We start from the raw sequence: 21,043 nt of genomic DNA on the forward strand, positions 1-21,043 counted from the left end.
CTACTTAATATGGTTACACACACTACAACCTGCCACAAATTATATCTCAGAGTTTAAATATACGGTAAGTAGAGATCGGCTGTGATTCTAATTAATGGTGTGGGTAATGTCCATGGGTGCGAGGGGTCTGCAGGAAAAAGGTAATGCTTCTGGCAAGGTACCATTCTGTTGTTATTGTCTGTCACTGCGATTGGATGAGTTTTTGCTTGTTTATCTTTATTTGGAACCATGTAATAGATACGTGAAAAAGCATAGTTTCCTAGAGGCTTTTGCGACATAAATAAAACATACACTGTGTGTATACTCCTCAGAGTAGGAACATCACGCTCTGTATTGAAAATCTGCTCACTTATTATGGATTTGAAACACTGCCGTGAGTCACTAAGACATTTTTAAAATTATGTCAGTAGTCTTCTCAAAAGTCAGCATTCTCCATTTGCTGATACCAGGTTTTCAAGAACATACCATTCAGCAGCTGCTCAGTTCATCTCTGTTAGAAAGCCTCTATTAGAACAACTAACAGCGAAACAATAGTAATTTTCTCAATCATTCACCCTCAGTTTTGACCATTACTCGTTCCCAAGTATGTACTGTAGGGCATATGGGTCTCATATCTCATATATCCTTACAGAAGGAGCTCTGCCTCTTTTGGGTGTGTTTATTTAGACATCATTGCGTGTTAGAGGGATGCAAGTTGCTGACACCTGTAGGTTTAAAACAGCGGACAAGGCAGAGAGAACATAAAAGTGCACATTTAGGTGAGCTATGAAACCAATCAATCATTCAAAGAGCTCCTTTAAACTCTCACACATTCCCCCAGGGTTGTGACATGCATGTATCTATCCATATTACATGCCACCATTTTTAATATTTCAAAGACTTGAGCTCTAAGGGAACCTGAACTTCAACAGATCTGCTGTGTGTCCTGTCTATTTCGACTCTCGCACAATTTAGTCACTTAACTGGCAGGGCAGCAGGCAGAAGGTGGAGTTCGTAAGTGGATTGCCGGCGCCCTAAAGCCGATTTATCTGATAGATGTTTGGACCTGGTCCGATGGGCTGACCTCTAGGGCAAACTGTAAATTAGATTTTTTTTTCCCAGCACAGACTGCGTTGCTGTGTCACCTCTGTTTGTCATCCCTCTGCCACTTTCAGCAAAGGAATCACTTGGTATACAGATATAACTCCACGATAGTGATTGTGTCACATCTCCTGAGACCATACATTTTCTTGGATGGTGCGATCGCATTATGCCAGAAAAAGAGAAGAGAATGGAGACAAAAGAGGAGGTCTGTTTGAGCTGTGAGTGATAGATGGCATGGCCAAGGAAATGGTCTGGAAGAGAATGCTGCGTCAAGCAGTCAACTGGCCAGGCATCGATTTAATCTTGTGCACTCTCCTGATTTGACCGTGTCACAGTGAGATTGAAAAGCCTAAGTGGATGTGGGGCTGTGTTCACTCACCTGAGCACACTACACTGATAAACCCACAATGAACCTAAAAGTGGGCTGAGACACTGGACGAAATAGTATGGGGGTAGAACATCACAAGACACAGGGCAAGACAGCTGTTTCAGGCCTGCTAACAAGCAGCTAAATCCACTAGAGGGGCTGGTCTATCGATTTATACTGAGGTTGAAGAAGTCACAAAGCTCATGCAATTGGATCCTTTGTATCCAATGGATTTTGACTCAGATATCTACAAAGATCCCTTTGGCTAAAAGACCATCGATTGGGCTAAAGAGATTTTTATCTAATGAATATTCTAATTGCTGTCATATGAAACAGGGGTGGTTAACTGTGTGAAGAATGTGCGTTTGAATAGGTTTGATGGATTCTAATAAAGCATGTGGATTAAGCTGTGGTCTGATGTTTATGTATAGCAGTGGGGAAATTGATATTGATCCCAAGGCCATCCCATTCTGTGTTGCATATCATTCCCTCTATCGTCTTTCTTGCCCCCATAAGGTCTGCTGTATAGGCCCAGAAATGTCACAATATAATCTTTAATTAAAAATGAATATCCGTGAATCACATTTAAATTGAAATGATCATTTTTTTGACATTTAGCCTGCAAACATTGCATTGTGGGATCAGTCAATGTTCAGGATTAGCCATAATCCTGGGTATTTGGTGAATACATTCATTAATGGAGAAACGTGTTCAGACAAGTATACGCACGTTTGCTGACTTAACATACTTTGCGATGGCCGTGCACATACATGAAGACAGACACATTCGGCCTCACTCACTCTACTCAATAAAGCAGCTCACACTTATTCTTTACCTCTGGTGTTTGTCAGCACATTATGCATTGACGCACAGAGATACACACTTACGCACACACGCTTGAAAAGCTGCATAAACAGGAACCACACAGGTCGGCACACCGTGGACCTCTCTCTCATGTTTTTAAGATTGAGTGGCAGCCTCACCTTGACCTCCTGTGACTTCACTGTTATTCTGTATGCCACTGTTGCACTCTGGGTTCCCATTAGATGGATTGTCTGGGACAATCAACACAATATTAATTTTACTGCTCTGTTGTGATCATAACTGGCTTGTTTCCCTGTAGATAGCCACTGCCACATTTAATCACAATCGCTTATAGATCTGTTCAACTTGCTCACACCGTTTCTCATCAAATCCATTAGCAGATAAAATTGCTGCATTCCTGATAACTCAGCAGTCGCACAATGTAGAACCGAAAAACTATGATGCCACCTGCACAGCCTAAAGCTTATTTAACTGCATCGTTTCTGCCTCCTTTACAAATGAGTTGTCTCAAAATACCGAGTTGGGCATTATTTGTGATCAGCTAGGATTTGCAAGCATGCATGGCATTATTCAAACGTTGCTTAAACATTGATTTATTCAGGTGATGAGCACAGCGTCTCTGTTCCAGTAGCATCCTGCTTCACATTCATACAGCTAAACACACACACACACACACACACACACACACACACATATATGGTAGTTGTCCAGCACCAACTCAGCCCCAGTCTTCTGTTGCTGTCCACTGAGCGGAATATCAGACCAACTGGGCTTTTTTGCCTTTTGCTTTGCCCAAAGGCAACAATGCAGGCACATAAATGAGGTGTTTATATTTGCATGTGTGAGAGTGGGAGTTTTCTGGGTTGACGCTCCAGGCTGTCAAGGTCTTCTAATTGAGGCGTTATTTCCTTTCGTGGTGAGCTCTAGCATCAGGTTTATAGTGGTCCTAACCATTTAATTGAACTCCAGTAGGATTTGTAATGTCTGAGGCTGCGTGTATATGGTATCATCATAAAATCCATATGGACCACGGATGGCGCACCACCCTCCTTACAGCAGCTATAGTCTTACGTAGCTTTACTCAGCAGTCCCTTGAATTTCACAAATTGTTGTGCTGAGATAGCAAACCTTTACAATGTATAGGTCCTGCTCAGTGGAGAAGCCCGCTATTCCTGAGACACTGAGCAATGAATGTGCCTTCTTTTTTATTTTTTTTGTTTGCCTTGAGTATTTGTAGGGTGCGCACAAATAATCAGGTTACGTAAGGTGGAATCTGGGACACTGTGTGCAGAGGATGTGCCACAAGGTGCTGAGCATGCCCCGCTCACTTGCTCACTTGCTTGGTTATTTGAAGTGAAGCATCATTTGTGTGACAACAGCAAAGAGGTTATGTTGACATACTTTTGCCGTGTCCATCTAAGCTTGACAAATGAGGGTATTCAGCCTTAAAAGATCGCAATTCTTGTTGTTTTGCTGCTTTTCTCTGTTTCTTTAAAGATTCATTAGGAATCTTGGCACAGTGCACTGGGACCCTTAAGTTATTAAGGAGTAAAATGGGAAATTGTTCATTAGTAATGTATTGCACAGTGAAGAGGAGACTTTCATCCGATTTGCTTGGCAGAAATGATATATATCCTGTCACTGGGAGAGCTTGTTAGATAGCAGCAGACAATGCTATCTGTTTTAAATACAACCTTTACATCAACTTTGTTCCCTTGTTTATTATTCATGTTATCTTGATCACATGCCATTTACTGCAGAGCTTTTTAGCTAGATCACATATTCGCCATCCACTCAGATTGCATTAGTGGGGCAGTTAAAAGTAACGTTTGAAGACCTCCACTGGGACATAAAATGCAGGGCAGACTGGGCTTCGATGCGGTGCTTTGAACCACTGGCCCCTGCTCACTAAAGAAAATCAGAGATGAGGTGAGAGAATAGTGCTTGGTGAGAGAAGAGGCGCAGGATAAAGTTACTTACTTTCTTGCATTTTTCAGGGGCCATTAAAGATCTTCTCCTTTTGATATATGCAAGGATGCTTGGAGACATGGAAAAGCACTGTGCAGGTGTTTGATTGTCATGAATTTTAAATGTCAGGAGACCACTGACTGCTTTCCTGATGAGCTTTTGGCTAACCTCCATTTTCTTTTGCTCTAGAGCCATCCCATAGTGTCATTTTGTCTTTTATTTTTCAATTTTACCATCTATTCAGAAATAAATATCACGAGTAGATCATTACTGGCTAGTGGAGGATTACGTGGACCATCTTTTCTGCCGAGTCTTATTAATTCTCCAGCGGGAAAAGGAAATTGAAGCTGATGTAGCTGAATGATGATATTGGCAGAAGTTAACACCTTTCTGTATAGTAGAAAGAGTGTTTTCAAATTATAGATAAGCCTTTGGAAATGTTCAAGGCTTTCATGAAGACTTAAAGCTGAACCTGAAACCTCAGATAGCTCTTAATCTCTACTCTAAAGCTGGAAGTCAGACTGTGGAATATAATATGCTGCAATCTGAGTGTCACAGGTTGAACAATGATATATTCTTATATTGCACATTTCATTTTGACTTAAAGGCTTCAATGGACAGACCACACAGGATACGTTGGAAAAAATAAAATGGAGCAGTGTTTCCTAGTCTTTGTCCTGGAGGCCCATCGCCCTGCATCTTTTAGATGTTTACCTGCTCTAACACACCAGATTCAAACAATCAACTTCTCTTCAAGCTCTGCAGAAGCCTGATAACAACCCATTCATTTGAATCAGCTGTGTTGGAGCAGGGAAACATCTAAAGCATGCAGTGCAGTGGGCCTCCAGGAGCAGGTCTGGGGAATGCTGAAATAGTGTATTCCCTATACAATACAAATCAAGTGATATAGGAGCTGAAACATTTTGACCTAAGGTTTGGTCAAGGTTTATCCTACAATTTGAATCATGCAATGCTTTCATTAGACCCCCCTCTGTCTGGTAAATGCTTTTGTCTTTCAAAGAAAACACTTCCATTTTGTAAATCAAGCCTTGAAGTCTCCAAGCCTTAGCTGAGACAACCCTGATGATTGGGTTGTTTTTTGGCCAAGGTTGCTGTGAACATCAGTGTTGGTTTGTTGTTCTGCCACTTTGACCCAGACTGCAGTATCTCAGCAAAAATGGGATGAATTGACATTAGAACATTTTGTGAAGACATTCATAGTCCCCAGAGGATGAAGCCAACTGACCTCTGTGAGCCCTGACTTTTCTCACGTGCCATCATGAGGTTGATATTTAGTAAATATCGACAACTATTGGATTGATAATTTGTCAAATTGAACATTTTTCTTATACTTTGGGTTACGTCATAATACCTGTAATGGCATTCCAGTCAGCCTCAGCCGTACTTTTGTTTACTGCAAATTAGCAAATGTTAGATTGCTAACACGCTAAACCCAGATGGTGAAAATGGTGAACATTATGCCTACTAAACATTAGCATGTGATAAGCATTTGAGCATCACAGTATGCTGATGTTTCCATTAAAACAGCCACTAGCATGGCTCTACATTATTAGCCTTGTTCAGACTTAAGAAAACCCTGCAGAACCACAGAAGACGTAATGCATTGTATTGGCAGACTAAGTAGCACTCATTATTATGACTAATCCGATCTTCATGTGTATAAGTGGTGGAGTGCCCCTTTAACATAAGCTCGTCCTCTGGAAAATGCCAACTGAAAAAGCAAGCTATGAATTTAATTTGCGTTCTGAAGCAGTGGATCCTCTAAAGCTACTTCTTTACATCCTGGCTGGATAATGCAACACAAATAATGGGCAGGAGGCTGTAATGGCTTAATGATAACAATATTAAATTTTTCATACTGTCCTACTGTATTAATAGTGCGTTCTCCGCTGCCCTAATAACACAAATGATAACACATTTCACGTTCAATTGATATTTCTTAAGCACAAAGTAGCAGACAGATTTCCCTATTTGTTAGATGATATTGAACCCAGGAAAAGTGAATTGTTTTGACCAAAGGCCGCTCAGTTACAGCCTTTGTCATTTAGCGTCAGATACCACCACTCTGAACCAACAACAATTTTGCTGTCGATAAAGTGATCCCCATCAAACAAGACAAAAATCTTCTAGAAAATATGGCACTTAGTTCTGCTGCTATACGCTCCACCATTTGGACGGTGTCTGTAAAAACCCACTTTGAACCAAACAACATTATACCGCTGACATGCAGTTAAGATGAAAAAAAAAGCTTTGAGGATATCACCCTCCACAATCACCCTTGTACATAATGACAGATGATTAATGATATTAATACAGAAGCGTGTGTGCCTAGTCATTTGCAGGATATTAACTTTTTTATTGAATCTCATTTTTACCCAGCCATTTAATAAGATGTCAAAACAGCATTGTTTAAAACAAAGTTTGGGTCTCTGAACCTTTTCTCACTCACAAATGGCCACACACCAGTAATTTATTCATAAATTCACTCAATAATAGAGTCCAGCTCTTATTTGTGGTCTGTGTTAAAGCTCTCAGGAAGAAATGGATTGAGAATGTGAGAAAAAGAGCAAGAGAGGATTGTTTTCTAGGGTTTTACTTATTTATTGAGCCCCCTTACAAAGTACACTCACATTAGAGTGAGCTGTCAGGTTCCCAGTTTGATGGCAGCTGAGATTGTATACGCCACACAATGGCTTTAATTATGTCGCTGTCGCTTCTCTGTCAGAAAAGACAAAATGGATCAAAGGCTATATGGGAAAGAGTAAGTAAGCAATTATCTTCTTTTGTCTGCTATCACTGTCAGTCAACGGAGGCTTGCTTTCTAAATGACACCAGAGCAAAATCAGAGAATGGATGCTGATAGATGAGGTAATAATGGTGCTGCATATAACATGTTAATAAAGGCACCGTATCTGCATCTGTCATTATTCAAACATTTCTTGATGGTTTGATGCCCCAAGGATAAACTAAAAAAAAAAAAAAAATCAAATCATCTAGTAGTCTGGAGGCTCCTAGATATTACGAGGTGAAATTTAATACCACAGGTCCCAGAGTTCTCAGGGCAGCCAAACAAACTCATGTTGTTTTAATAAAGATATCAGTCAATAATTGGCCTTTATCCATCATGCCATGAGCGACTGCGATGTAATATCATGCTGCGCACGGCACAAGCAGTTTTCCAAACAACAGCAGAGCACAGTCAAAGAAGTTGGTTAGCTTGCTGAAAAGTTGGAGGTGTGCAGCCTGTCGACTGCTCCTCTTCACCTAACACCACTTTCTGTAATATTCAAAGCTAATCTGCTGCCAGAAAATGTCTTGTTTTTGATGAAAAATGATGTTCCCTGTGAGTCCTTCACAATAAAAGCCTCCTAGTGTTTCATCAGTTGAATGCTTTTAATTTAAGATAGCTGTATTAGCATTAGCAGCACCTTAATTCCAGCTCTGATACAGCTATAGGAATGTCAGACTCCACCATTAACAATGACGAATACCATACGGAGAGGTAATTATAGAACAGAAATACATTGGATGGCTATTGCTGCCTATACATAGTATCAAAAAAGGGGGCTTTAATCTCATTCTCATCTCACGTGAGATCAGGTGATATTCAAAGCACACAACAGATTTATGCCTCTTTTATTGTTTGGCAAGTACAATTTAAGCAGAGTTTCAGGAAATTATTTTAGGCAAACAACAACAAAATATTGGAGCTAAGCTCTTACATAACAGCATTATACCGTTTGTTATCAATGTCTTTCTTGTTTAAATTGGTGCTGTCTATCATTGAGGCCCAGTCATCATAAGGTATGAAAAGTCAAGTCACAAGTCTGAGTGGATTTTGTAGGATTATCCCTGCTCTTTGTACCAATACACATGAGTCTAGGGGTTATTTTTCATATTTTTAGTTTGCACAGTTTCTAGTGAATTCTTTGACATATTGAATATGAAAAGCATATACAAATGTGTGTGGCGTTTATTTAGATGAGTTTGTTTCCTTCTTAATATTAATTTGTGTATGAGCAAAATCTTCTGGAGAAGTGTTTGATGGGATAGAGATTGGAGACTTTTTGTCAGTTTGACATCCAGGTAACCCACTTTTGCTTCAGCATGTTTACTCTTTGATTATAGGGAGAGCTGAGGGAAGCACTATCTCCCGCCTGCCAAAACCAGGCTGGCAAGCTGTCACAACACCGATGAAGATGCATATACCACCTGGGTGTTTGTAGGTGACACACATTCAGGCAAACTCATGCACACAAACTGTACACACACACACACACATGCACTGGTTGTGCACAAGTTCAGGAGCACAAACTCTTTAATTTTAAAAAAGTGGTGTGTTGTTTTGACAACAAAATATATTCTGGTGGTACCGGAATATCACAGTGAGACCTATAGAATAGAGGATTTGTTTTTTATACAGTTATGTACATGTAAAAATACATGTATATCAGTCTAGTAAATGCTGACTATCTATCTATCAATCTATCTATCTCCCCTCCTTTTTCTCCCACCATCCAGGTGTTCTTAAACAAGGCTCCTAACCCCCCGCTGCTCCAGTGGGGCTGCTGTCCGACAGATAAGAGTTTAGTCGTACTGAGCAGCATGAAGCAGGGTTTTGCTGATACAGAGAAACAACCTGATTTTTTTTTTTTTTTTTTTTTGAATTTGTCCTGCATATGTGAGCAAAAAATCCTTGAATCAACAGGAAAAGTTAAATTTAAACAAAAAAAAAAGGGTCATGAGACTGTGAAATAGTCGATCAGAGCAAGGAGTCAACATTTGTCTGTTCTTGTTTTGATTGGACAACATCTGGCATGAGCCGGGGAGGGCTTCAGTTGTGGCACAAACATTATCTGAGTGCGCGTGTGTGTGTGTGTGTGTGTGTGTGTCTGTGTGTGTGTGTGTGTGTGTGTCTGTGTGTACACTTGTATTTGCACTTGCCACATATTGAGGACTGGAAAAAGTTTTTAACAAACAGAGTGAGGACATTTTTGGAAAGTGAGGACATTTTGGTGTTAGTGTGTGTGTGTGTGTGTGTGTGTGTGTGTGTGTGCGTGCGTGTGTGTGTGTGTGTGCGTGTGTGTGTGTGTGTGTATTTGTGCACTATGTCCTGAGATGACAGATGAGAGGTTTACATCAATATTTGAACAAAGCGCTCTGGCATCTCTTTCTGTTGAGGCCCATGCTGTTTTTTAAGAGTCTGAGAGGCAGAGCAGAAATGTATTGCTTGTGTGACTCCCGTTGCAAAGAAATTACAAGTTCGAGAATAGCTTCAGAACTCCAAGCGTTTTTTGCAGTCTGACTGAAGTCAATGTATGACTTGCCTGGGGACAGGGAAAAGAACCAGGAAGGAAACAGGGATGTGATTTTAAGCAGTGGTGTACAATCTGGCTATTGCCTAGTTATCACCTTAAATTGAATCCTGTAGTCTGGTAAGATTTTGGAATAGCATGACAACCATGGAGCATGTCAACTTAACAGTGCAGTCAGATTTTTGAGAGGCATCCGTCTGTTTTTGAGAAGCAATGGCGTGCATCCAGCTGGTGTGCATAACGCATGGTTGCTAAGCAGTTCATTACCTGTCAGCTTGTCAGGGGGACACCTCCAGCGCTAGGTTGATGTGTTTTGATGTAGTTGAATAGTGGGTAGTGTCTGCAAAACATTGACTACAATCAGGCTTTCACGTGTTACCGCCTTGCTCGCCCCATTTGTTGTTGTGCTGGGAGATCAAGAAATCCCATCTTTGCCTGTCTATCTTTCCCCTGTGGCGAACCTGTCATTCAGAAATCTCTGCAGACAGAGAGGAAGTGGGTGTGGGGCATAGCAAAGGGTGCGATCCTTCAGTGGGCCAAACTTGGCGGCGAGCAAAAAAAAAGAAGTATCTTTCTTTTTGGACTTCAATTCATATGCATTTTCTGAAAATGCTGAAATTTTTTTTGTGTTCTGACCGTGCACTCAGTTGATCTGAACAGATGCTCACTCAGTGATTCTCACTATCTTCAACACCCACCTATCATCTGCTTCACCAGTCTCCCTCCACCCCCATCTCCTCTGCTAGCTTCACCTCTGATCCTCAATCTAGACCATCCATCTGCTGCACGAAACTGCGTCAATACTGCCTATGAAGACTCCTCACATTGGGCATATATAATTAATGCAGCGTTGACCATTGCCAAGCTGTATTTATTCATGTATTTACACAGACACATTAGCCTGAAAGTCAGTGTTTACACAAAGGCAGCAGCACATAGCAGCGAATAAAATCTGCAAAATGCATCCCCCGTTCACCAAATAACCATGCACCTTATTTCTCAAACCTGTTACTTAAATGTCAACATGGCGAAATAATTAACAAATAATTAAGACATGGATTCTTAATTAGCAAACTATGAATTAATTAGTAGACTAATTCATGGCTAAGCAGCTGCTTCCTGCTTATTTCTGTAATACTAAATGCTGTCCAGTGAGTTAAAGCGGTTGGAGAACTTTCCTGTGCTTCTATAGTTTTTTGTCTCAGGCTAAGTTATAGAGAACTTTTGACTCATGATATCTGTTTGTTACTGTCTTTTTTTTTTTTTCAAACTGCAGCATTTCTAGGACACTGACGCTCAGTTCCTCATATATGGAAGAAAAATTTTTAAAATGAGATGTTGTGTAACATGTTATAGTCTGCAGCTGCTGCTGAGTATTGGATAACACATTAAGGCAATGCTGCATTTTATTAAAGCCATATATTCTCTCCCACTCTCTGTGTGTCTTTCTTGTTATTTCATGCAAGCACACACACTGTCTCCTGTTCAGCTCTGTTCATGCTGATAATTCACATACAGTATTAGATTAGTTTTTGGTGCCTCCCACCTGTTGAGATCAGAGATCTCACATGTGCCATTGTGGCAGTTGGTATAGTTGAATTCAGAATGGTTCAATGAACATCATTCATGAAGAGCAGCTGAAATGGCACAAAAGGGGCGCAAATAAGTAAACCAGCAAAGTGTAGAGAGTGGCGGTGTTGTGGATACCAAAACTGCAAGTGCAAGGTTTATTAATCTTCAAATAGGTCACAATGATTATCGAATAGTTTTCAATAGGTGACAAATAAAAGAAACAAACCCTAAAAATGTTGTTAAAACATCTAAACTGCAGCACTGCTACAACAAGCAAATGTAATGTTGACTTGTGTCAATGCTATTGACATGAAGCTGCTTTCTAGGTCTTTCACGCACAACAATGACCCATATTAACCCACAAGAAATTGTCAGAAGAACATCTGATTGAACTTGTGGGCAGTATTTCATGCATGCAAGAGGTTTGAATGTTTAATAGGTGTAGCAATTACATCCTGTAAAGGCAGAAGGTTCAGGCTCTGAAAGCAACAGTGTCTTTAAAAAATACGGAGGTGGATGTGCTTGCAGGATGTGCAGGGTTGGAATGTGTTGTCCAGGTTGGTGCTGTATTTTTGGACTGCTTTTGACTTTTGGGAATTGTGGTGGAGCTTCATTAGTGGTGGCCTGTTACCGGGTGAGCAGGCATTACGATGCTCTGAAGGTGCTTCTTGTTTTTGATATTCAGTGAGTGGAATCAGGAGATGAATGAAAAGATTTTTGTGCTGACAGTGAAAAGGTTAGAGGATGTTGTGACAATGTTCCTGCTTATCCAAAAGGACTTAAATTATTAAATATTAATTCTTGACAACAACCTTGGTGTTCTATTCAAGAGTTCGTTATCAAAGATGGGGATTTTTTTTGCAGCACTCTGTTTATTCGCCATCTGTGGATGCGTGTTACACTCTTGTTTTTGTAACACTGTGATTCAGGCGTGCATTGTGGCATCACTGGATGGACTCAGTCAGCACTTTTTGAGGAAAAGTGGGGAAAGAGGGTGCATGTCATCTGCAAATTTGATGGCATTGAGGTTAGCGTGCACCCTCCCTAGGTTGCCTGAATACAGAACAAAAAGCAGCAGGAAGAGGACAAATGCCTGCCCAGGGTTTCTTTAGAGGTGGTTAGAATACCTGCTGTTGAACCTGATCATCTGCTATCTGTGCGTCAAGAAGTGTGCTTTCCATAGAATCAGGTGGTGACAGGACAGCAGTTTATCTGCCAGAATATGAGGTTGCAGCATGTTGAAAGCTGAGGAGAAATTGGCAAACATCAGCTTGACTGCTGCCTACAGTATCTCCAAATCACGACAAGTGCTGTGGAGCAGCAGTCATCTCTCTCTGTGTGAAACCGCCCGGGCTACCACCCAAAGGCTTTACCAAATTAGTCCAGTCAGCTAGGGGCTCTTTCCCCCTCATTTCTTTTAGAGATTCACTAAAAGCTATGAATACATTGAACTGACATAAGAGACCACACTTACTCATTGCTTTTAATTTTCCATGTGAAGAGATGGAGCATTGGCTGTACTTGAGGAAATGAAAACGTTTGAGTCCCTTACAGGTTACATTTACAGCCAACGCAGTATTAGCAGTCTGGGTCTGCATTTCCAGGACAAAAGTTTGTTTGTGTGCGAGACGAAGAGAGAGAGAGAGAGAGGAAAAGAGAGAGGGTGTCTGATAGAGCCATCACTCAGACCTTTGGCAGTGATATCTTGTTTTCCTCTCAGTCTCAGCTAGATGTATCTGTGCCCCTTATATGTTATTGCCGGGCTGAAGCATTGGTTGTAGATCACTGTGAAAACTGTGAAGCGCAGGGCACAGCGGTCTCCTGAATGACAGCGGCTAAGCATTTTGAGGAAAGATAGTGGTCCTCCAACTGTCCTGGACAGGCTGAAGATGAGTGGAGAAGCTTGGAATGGCAAAGAGAAACTCCACAGCACCATCGACACCATCACATTCTGCTGCCTCTTTGACATCTCACATGATATGTCAGTGTGAGTTATCTCATTGCCATGTGTGTACTTACTACAAGGTGCAGTGCCAGCGGGGCATTCCTATAGTCCTTTTCTTAGTGGTGCACTTTGCGATCTATATTCAGCCATTTTAAGAGCAAAGACAATGTTATGCTGTTCCCAGAGACAGTTAAGTGCTTGTGTTTCCCCCTGGAGTCACGCGTCCCACCACCAGCCTGAGGTTAAATCACACCAGAGTGTCTTTTCTTGCGTCTCGCCTAATCTGTCTGCTGCAATACTATCCAGCCTGCTAAATAAAAAATGAAAAAGTGAAAGGACAACTAACTCTGAAATAAAGCCTGTGATTCTTTAGTAAACCTTATCGCTGTCAGTGCTGATATTTGAGGTATTAGTTGCAGTGGCATTTAACTGTCATGTTGGTAAGCATTAGAATAATACCTGATCTATTAACAAATGAGTCATTAGTTAGAGGGCTGTGGCTTTGTTTGACAAGTGTGTTTGTGTATTCATGTTCCCATCTATCATCGTCTGGATGCACACTCACGTCTACGTTTTGCATCTATCCAGACACAAACACACCATGTCAATGCTCTGTGCGCAAAACAAATTGGAGTACTCTGTACAAGAAAAGCTTGCCTGGGGCTAGTCATTTTGAAATTAAAAGCATGTCTCTTTGTTCAGCCTCAGTTCCAGGAATGAGGGAGAGAATGTGAATGTGTCGCACGGAGGGGAGAGGAACACTGAGCAAGTGCTGTGATTTTCACAGCCAGGGAATCACACGGAGTCTTTTATCTATTCCCCTCAATCAGGAGACATCCGGCAGGAAAGGTAGGAGGATTAGATTAGCTGGAGAGAGGGAGAGAGAAAGAGAGAGTGGGTTCTCTAATCCTGATGGGGTTTTCAGAGGTACACCCATCACTGTGGAGAGACACGCAGTGTGCAGTGGGGAGTTGGGATAGGGAGGGGAGGGTGCGGAACGGTTTGCCTCACTAAACCCTTCACACTTGCATGAAAGAGGTTCCAGCAAACTAGGGGATTAGTCAGAGTGTAATTACACTTGCAGGGCCTCAGAAGTAGCAAAACGTGTGTTGACTGGAACACACCTCAGACGGGCAGAGGAAGAAGGAAGTAATGCCTAGTAATGTGTTGCCAGTGTGTTGTCAGTGAATTCTTTAACTGAATTAACTGTCTTTAGTGAACACCAACATCTGAGAAATCAAAGAAGGCTTTGTGGGACTGCTATAGATCTGCCTCACAGATGGATGTCTTGTTCATTTTCCTTGGCATGTATGTTTCACTGAGCAGGAATCTATTGTAGTTTTTGTTTTGTGTTTGGAGAAAGGATACATGTGGATTCTGTTGGATGGAATTGGTAACAACTGGTCATCGTGCAGTGTCGGCCTTTGTGTTGCACAAGGCCTTTTTTCACAGTTACCACAATATTAGCATAAAGAAGACTTGCTGTCAAGCCGGCTTTGTTTTTTTTACACCAAACCAATCAACACCAGCATAATGCTGCCCCAGTGTGTGATTGTAAATAGCACATCAGCCTTCAGCGAGCAAAAGATGCATGACGAGCGTAACGTAACGGTGCCAGTATCTAGTGGCATCCTGTCCCAACACTGAGTCTATGTGACTCTCTTATTACCACCACAGCAATGCCCCCCCCCCAATTACATGTTTGTACGTTTTACACAGACAGCAAGACAAAATAATGGCACAACATTCCTGCCTTTAAAAGGCAGTGTAAAGGTGGCAACAGTGCTTGTCAAAAAGTACTTGTACTCATTCCTATAGTAGGGTTGCTGCTTCATGTTTCAGTTACTGTCCCACAGCTCAGCCAGTTCTTCAGAGAGTCCTCCCTTGGAAACTTGTGTCAGGATTTCTCACCATCCAACAAAACTGTATTTTTTCTGTAGCGATTTGTTGCTCATGCAGAGAGGAGAGACATAACATATATTGAGGCAACAGTGCAGTTGTGATAACCCTTAGCAAATGCCTCACATTTCCCAGAGGAGGTTAACACCTCACCTTTCAATACATAGAAAGAAAAAAAATGTTAAACAAAAACATTGATGATATAACTTTTAAAAAAAAAAGTAAACAAGGATGGTACTTCATAAATATTTTGCAGCTTTGCAAAATAAACTGTAGCCCAGCTTTCTGCAAAATACCCTGAAGCATTGTCTGCATGTCCCTGTGTTCAAATATAAAACACTGTGGCACTCGGGAGGGTTCGCTCTACTGTGGACTTTCTGTAAATAATTGTATTGTAATGCTGTGGCACAGAATGGACTGTGGGGATGGGGTGATGTTCTTTTGTTGTGTCATTTCTCACTTTGTGCTCCAAAATGATTTGTTTGTGTCTGGTTGCAGGGGGGAGGGAGAGTGAGGGAAGCAGGTTGTTGAAAATTTAACTGCAGTTTTAGTTGTTGGAGAAGAAAATTGAGTAGGTTTGAATCAGCCATCCTGCTGCCTTTGATAAATAAGTAACTTTTCTATTCCGTTTTGTTCAGTCACTCTGTTTGAGTCTCACTTTGTCCTCATTTTATTCCTCAGGTCCCCGAGGGGAGGCCCTGCAGCATGGCCAGTCTGGGACACTGCCCCACTTCCTGGAGGAGCCTGTTGATGCTTACATTGTCAAGAGTAACCCCATTAAGCTCCGGTGTCAAGCTCGGCCTGCTCTTCAAATCTTCTTCAAGTGCAACGGTGAATGGGTCCACCAGAGCCAGCACATGTCTCAAGAGCACACCGACCTGGGGACAGGTATGGCAAATACTGATTCAAATATAATAATCAAGGTCCAGGTGGATTCGGATGAGATGTCGAAAATAGGATTTTGAGAAAACTGAGAGAGGGATGTCACAGAACCTAAAAAGTAGACAATTTAACTGTTGGGATACAGTTCTGGGAAAAAACACACATCAACCTGCTTCTCTCAGGTGGATTGGGTAAAATTTGTTCCTGGGGATTTGAACCCAGGACCTTTATATCTACAGAGAAAGTGACTGGCTGCTCCATTGTTTTGCACACATCTCCTCACAAGTTGAGGCAGTGACAGCACATGTGCAAAACTGTAGTGTTTTTGTCTGTTTGACACGTAGCCTTCAACAGTCAGGTGATAATATACTGCAAAAACACACATCAGCACATCATTCTGCTGGTTTTGTGTGTATTGTTAATTATTTTGGTGACGTTTGTTTAGAAATTGGATGAAGCAAAAAAGAAATGTTGAGCATACAGTAGAAATAACAGCAAGATATGGAGTATCACTACAGATTCACTGTGAATACCATCAAAAGAATATCTGTCAGGAGGAAGACCTATGGAGATATAGATGTTAATTGATTTTTCATATTTGGAATAATATACAGTGACAGACTTGAACTGAGGCACTTAGAATTGAACTTAGGCCCATAATGTGTAATCTATATTAATATAATTTCATGACCCTGCAAAGCTTTAGGATGCACAAGATGCAAAATTAGACTTTTGACTCTAAGCAAAGTTGTTTTTCAGATAATTGCAAAAATGTAAACGTGATTGTTGCAGCACAACCTTGAGGTTTATGTGTGTGGGTAGTGGGTGGAATTTGCAACCTGCCTGACAATTTTTGTGCCTTTTGATCTGACCAATTTTGCTGAAAGAAAAATTTTAGCCAAGAAAAATAAGAAGGAAGAAGAAGGAGAACAAAAACAATAAGGCTCCAGCAGCAGGCGATGCTGCTTCCACCCTTAATAAATAGTTATACTGACAGACAACGTGTTGTACACATGTGGGATATACAGACAGACATACAACTTGCAACTTGAAGTATATTTTCTTTCACGTCAAGCCTTCCTCCTGTCATTTTAGAGGAAAGCATTTATATCTCTGGTAGCAAGCGCTGAAGTCTTAAGAATGAACTTTGCAAATGTGGCTTTATGACAATGCCTGCAGCAATATCCAACCCTGCAAATATATTTGCCTCACTTGCATGCTGTGTGTCACATTTGATTTGAACAGAAATGACAACTGTTAGACCATGAAAGGCACCTACTTGTTCAATTTTAGGATTTGACTTTGTACTGAATGGTGTCTTTTACTGATGCAACTTGCTGAAATACAGTTGTTGTTGTTTTAACTTCAACATGAAGCCATTCAAACCCCAAAGAAAAATTTCCTTTCTTTCTGAAGCTCTTGTATGTTTTTATTGCATCATCTCACAATGGGTATTGCATCTCTCCTGAATTCACTCGTTTATACAGCAAATTGTAGTGACATTGACGGAAATTCGACATGAATACCAGTATTGTAAGTAAACAGACTAATTGTCAAGTATGTAATGTGAAAATGATCTTATCTTTTAATAGTGTGGTCCTATCTAGTGTCCATGTGAACTGATAACACATGAAGGTATTAGCTACACTAATAATTAGGTCCTGGAGATGCACTGGGCATCAGATGACCATCCTATGCTGTAATTAGATTATAATTTAGTGAAAGAGGTCAGGATGAAGAGAAAATATTTATGAGGCTGCCTCGGCTGCTATTAGTGCAACAGTGTTGATGCTTCACTTAACACACAGCACCAATCAATATTTCCCTCCAGAGTTAACAATGGACCTCTAAATTTTTACTGCCTCCAGTCTGGATTCATAGCTCCACTCCCATCTGGCTCCTTATCACCATTCATATCTTTTTCCACTGGGACAGGCACAAGGAAGGAGAGGTTCAATAGGGGAGGGAAAGACAGAGAGAGGGAGGGAGAGAGACAGACAGACAGACAGACAGAGAGAGAGAGAACAAAAGCCAAAGAGGAGAACATCTTAAAAATCCACCTGTGCCTGTATCTCATGAAGCCGAAGGAGCTGTCCAGGCCTGGGCTATGTCAGGATGTGCACAAGCTGCTGGAAGATGTGACAATATAGATTACATGTGGAATCAGGGTGTCTTATTATTCTTAACTGTAACCTTGACTTTTGCTAAAATAGAAGCGCCACACATATACATTTAAAAATAGACATAAAACCTCAATGGATGCAAACTGAAAATATCTGCACCAAAAAGGAAGCATTAGCCAAGTTTCTTGTTTACGAATGCACTTCAGCATTTAGTTGAACCGTTATACTGTAGAAGTTCTCAGTAAGTTTTGTGTATGCTGTCTATCTGTCTAACACGTAAGACTGTTGCTGCTGTATAGCACCAGTGCCCAAAGCTGAGCAGACAGCACTACGGATAGACAGGCAAATCTTGCAAAGTTTGAATTTAATGAAGGCAGAAAAAAACAAGTCATGCTGTTTGTGGAGAGGCTCGTAGAAAATGCCTGCATAAACTCACAACTTGATCAATAATGTAATTTATATATTCTTCATGGTTTAGACTGAATGCATTGTCACATCTCCCAGAAACATTTCTCTTAACCACGATAGCATTTTTTCTTTTTTCACCCCTAACAAAGTAGTTTTAGTTGCTTAAAGCAGCTCCAACTTTATTGTATTGGTTCTCTCTCACTCATCTTTTAGCATTGCCTTCTGCTGCAGTAGGCAGCTGTTTACAGCAAAAGCAGTGAAAGTCTTCTGTATCTTTTCCAGCATGAACAGCAGGCAGAGAAAGTTAGTGAATAGCTGCTGAACACAGTGGAGCATTTTCCAAAAACATAGCCTTTCCATATTGAACTTACATTCCCCAGGTGGCCAGAAACATGACGCCAAATAAATGCCATCCTTGGTCTGTATCCATGTGCAAGTTTATCATATAATAACTTAAATTAACTGAAGGTATACAGCTGTAAGCTGTTGTATTCACAGGTTGTTTCCACTGCACCCAAGTGGCCAAAACATCATTACTGTATAAATGCAACCGTCAGCGAAATCCTCTCATGGCTAATTTTTACTGTTAGTTAAAAAGAAGTTACATTGAATACTTCAGTTTAGAGTAACACAGTCATATGCTGCACACAGTAACTGGTTCTAACTTGACAAAACCCAATGGATCACTGTCACATATGCAGTATAAAGCATGCAGTCCATAGTTTATAGGCAAATCATTTTTCAGTCATTGCTTTCATCTTATGCTATCACAGCACAGTAGCTGCTCTGTTGGTTGGTTGTCAGAGCTTTCACCAGGGTCCAATATTCATCAGGAAGATGTGTTGTGTTGTCACTGATCATCTCAGTGCATAGCCTTGTAATCAGACACAGGATGGAGCAAACTGGAAATGGATGGAGCAGTTTAGTGCTTCAGTATACAAGAAGATAAACTACAAAATTTATGAAGCAGTAGTGAGGCTGTAGCCCACTGGCATGACATAAAAAAAGACTGGTACAGCCACTTTATTGGACGACGCCTCAAAAGAAAATAAAAGAGGAGAACAAAATGTCCCCAAATTAATGCCAGTATCAGTTGATTTTTAAGAACACTAGACCTGGCCATCTTTTACAGCCCACACTTGATGTGACTGCACACTCCAACTGCGTCCCCCTGAAAGCAGCAAATAGCGTCCAATCTTAAAATTATTATTGCTTAACACATCATTTCGATGCAGTGAAGATGTCCTCTCAAGCATGGTATAATTTCTGGTCCCAAATAAGAGATTCCACATTCCTCCTTTCAATCTAGCATTAAATGAGAAGGAATGTAAAACTGGTCCGCTTTAATGCTGACTGTTTTACTTTCAGACATTTTTCAATTACATATTTATTTGTTTTGTTGAGGTAAATTGTGATGAGCTGGGAAACTAAAATGGAAAATATTATAGCCAGTAGCAATATTGGCCATAATTTTACGACTTTATGAAAGACATGCAAATGCAAAACTCTTTTCACTACTTTTTAGTAATATTTTGTTACAATTTTAGCAAAAATGATAACTTGATTTGACTTTTCCAATAGCATCCTTTAATCTTTTATCAAAAGATCATGTTTGACAAGCAGAATAGTAAAATCAGATTCATTATTATTCATGTCAGAAACACCAGCATATAACTTAACATACAGCTGCCACAAGGTCACATGCTACAGATTTAAAGAAGTAATGAATATAAAAGAATGAATATGAATAGATTTTTTTTTAAATCATGGCTCTAGGGATGGTAATGCTGGTACTTTTGGCTGGACTGAATAGTTTTGTAGCCACGTTCATGGTTTCATTCATTGCCCAGAGGATGAATCTCATGACTTTAGTGATCCCCTGACTTCTCGTGTAGCTCCTCCTGCAGATCAAAATTTTCTCTTATCCAGTGAAATATCTCAACATCTACCAGATGAAGTGGATCAAAATGTAGTACAGATATTCATGGTTCCTAGATTAACCAAAATAAGACTAATCCTAATGCATTTCTGTGGTATTTTCTTTTTTATTAGACTTTTGCACTTGTAGTTTTGAAGGAAATGTCTCAACAAGTATTGAATGGTTTGCCATGAAATTTCAGAGATGCATGTTCCTCATAGAAATACTATAACTGGGATGACTTTCCATCTAGTGTCATGATCCAATCAAAATGTCCCTTTGTCTAATACTTATACCAATGCTAGCATGCTAACTTGTTAAACTAAGATAGCTGAACTACTCTGACCTGTTTTCTTCAGCATGTTAGCGCCGTCCTTATTATATGTTAGCATGCTGATATTAGCATTCAGCTCAAAGCCCTGCCATGTCCTAAGCACAGCCTCACAGATCAGCTGATCTGACTTAGTCTTAGTCTTGTTTACCTACTGATTGTACATGATTGCACTGATTGTTACATGACTGGAAAAGTCATGCACTCCCTCTCCATTGCCTTTTTTAAAATGTTCTATTTTTCATTCCTCCCAGCACTTACACACAAATAGAAATATCCACGCTTAAATGCATCTACTTGTATTATAATATTGTGTGCTGTGGTTGAAACCCCTAGAAGGCTGCCCTGCATGATGATGTGAGGCTTTGCCGCTCGGACATGCTTTA

General features: G+C 40.6%; 1 protein-coding gene across 1 annotated transcript in view; it reads left to right on the forward strand.

Moving 5' to 3' along the window:
• Positions 1–21,043, forward strand: part of LOC139218714 (netrin receptor UNC5D-like) — a 140,045-nt gene that overhangs the window by 68,644 nt on the left and 50,358 nt on the right. The window contains exon 2 of the mRNA XM_070850381.1: positions 15,677–15,883. Coding sequence (XP_070706482.1) covers positions 15,677–15,883 — 207 coding nt within the window. The remainder of the gene's footprint in view (positions 1–15,676; positions 15,884–21,043) is intronic.

The sequence above is a fragment of the Pempheris klunzingeri genome, chromosome 19 (genome assembly GCF_042242105.1).
Source record: "Pempheris klunzingeri isolate RE-2024b chromosome 19, fPemKlu1.hap1, whole genome shotgun sequence".
In the NCBI taxonomy this organism is placed as follows: Eukaryota; Metazoa; Chordata; class Actinopteri; order Acropomatiformes; family Pempheridae; genus Pempheris; species Pempheris klunzingeri.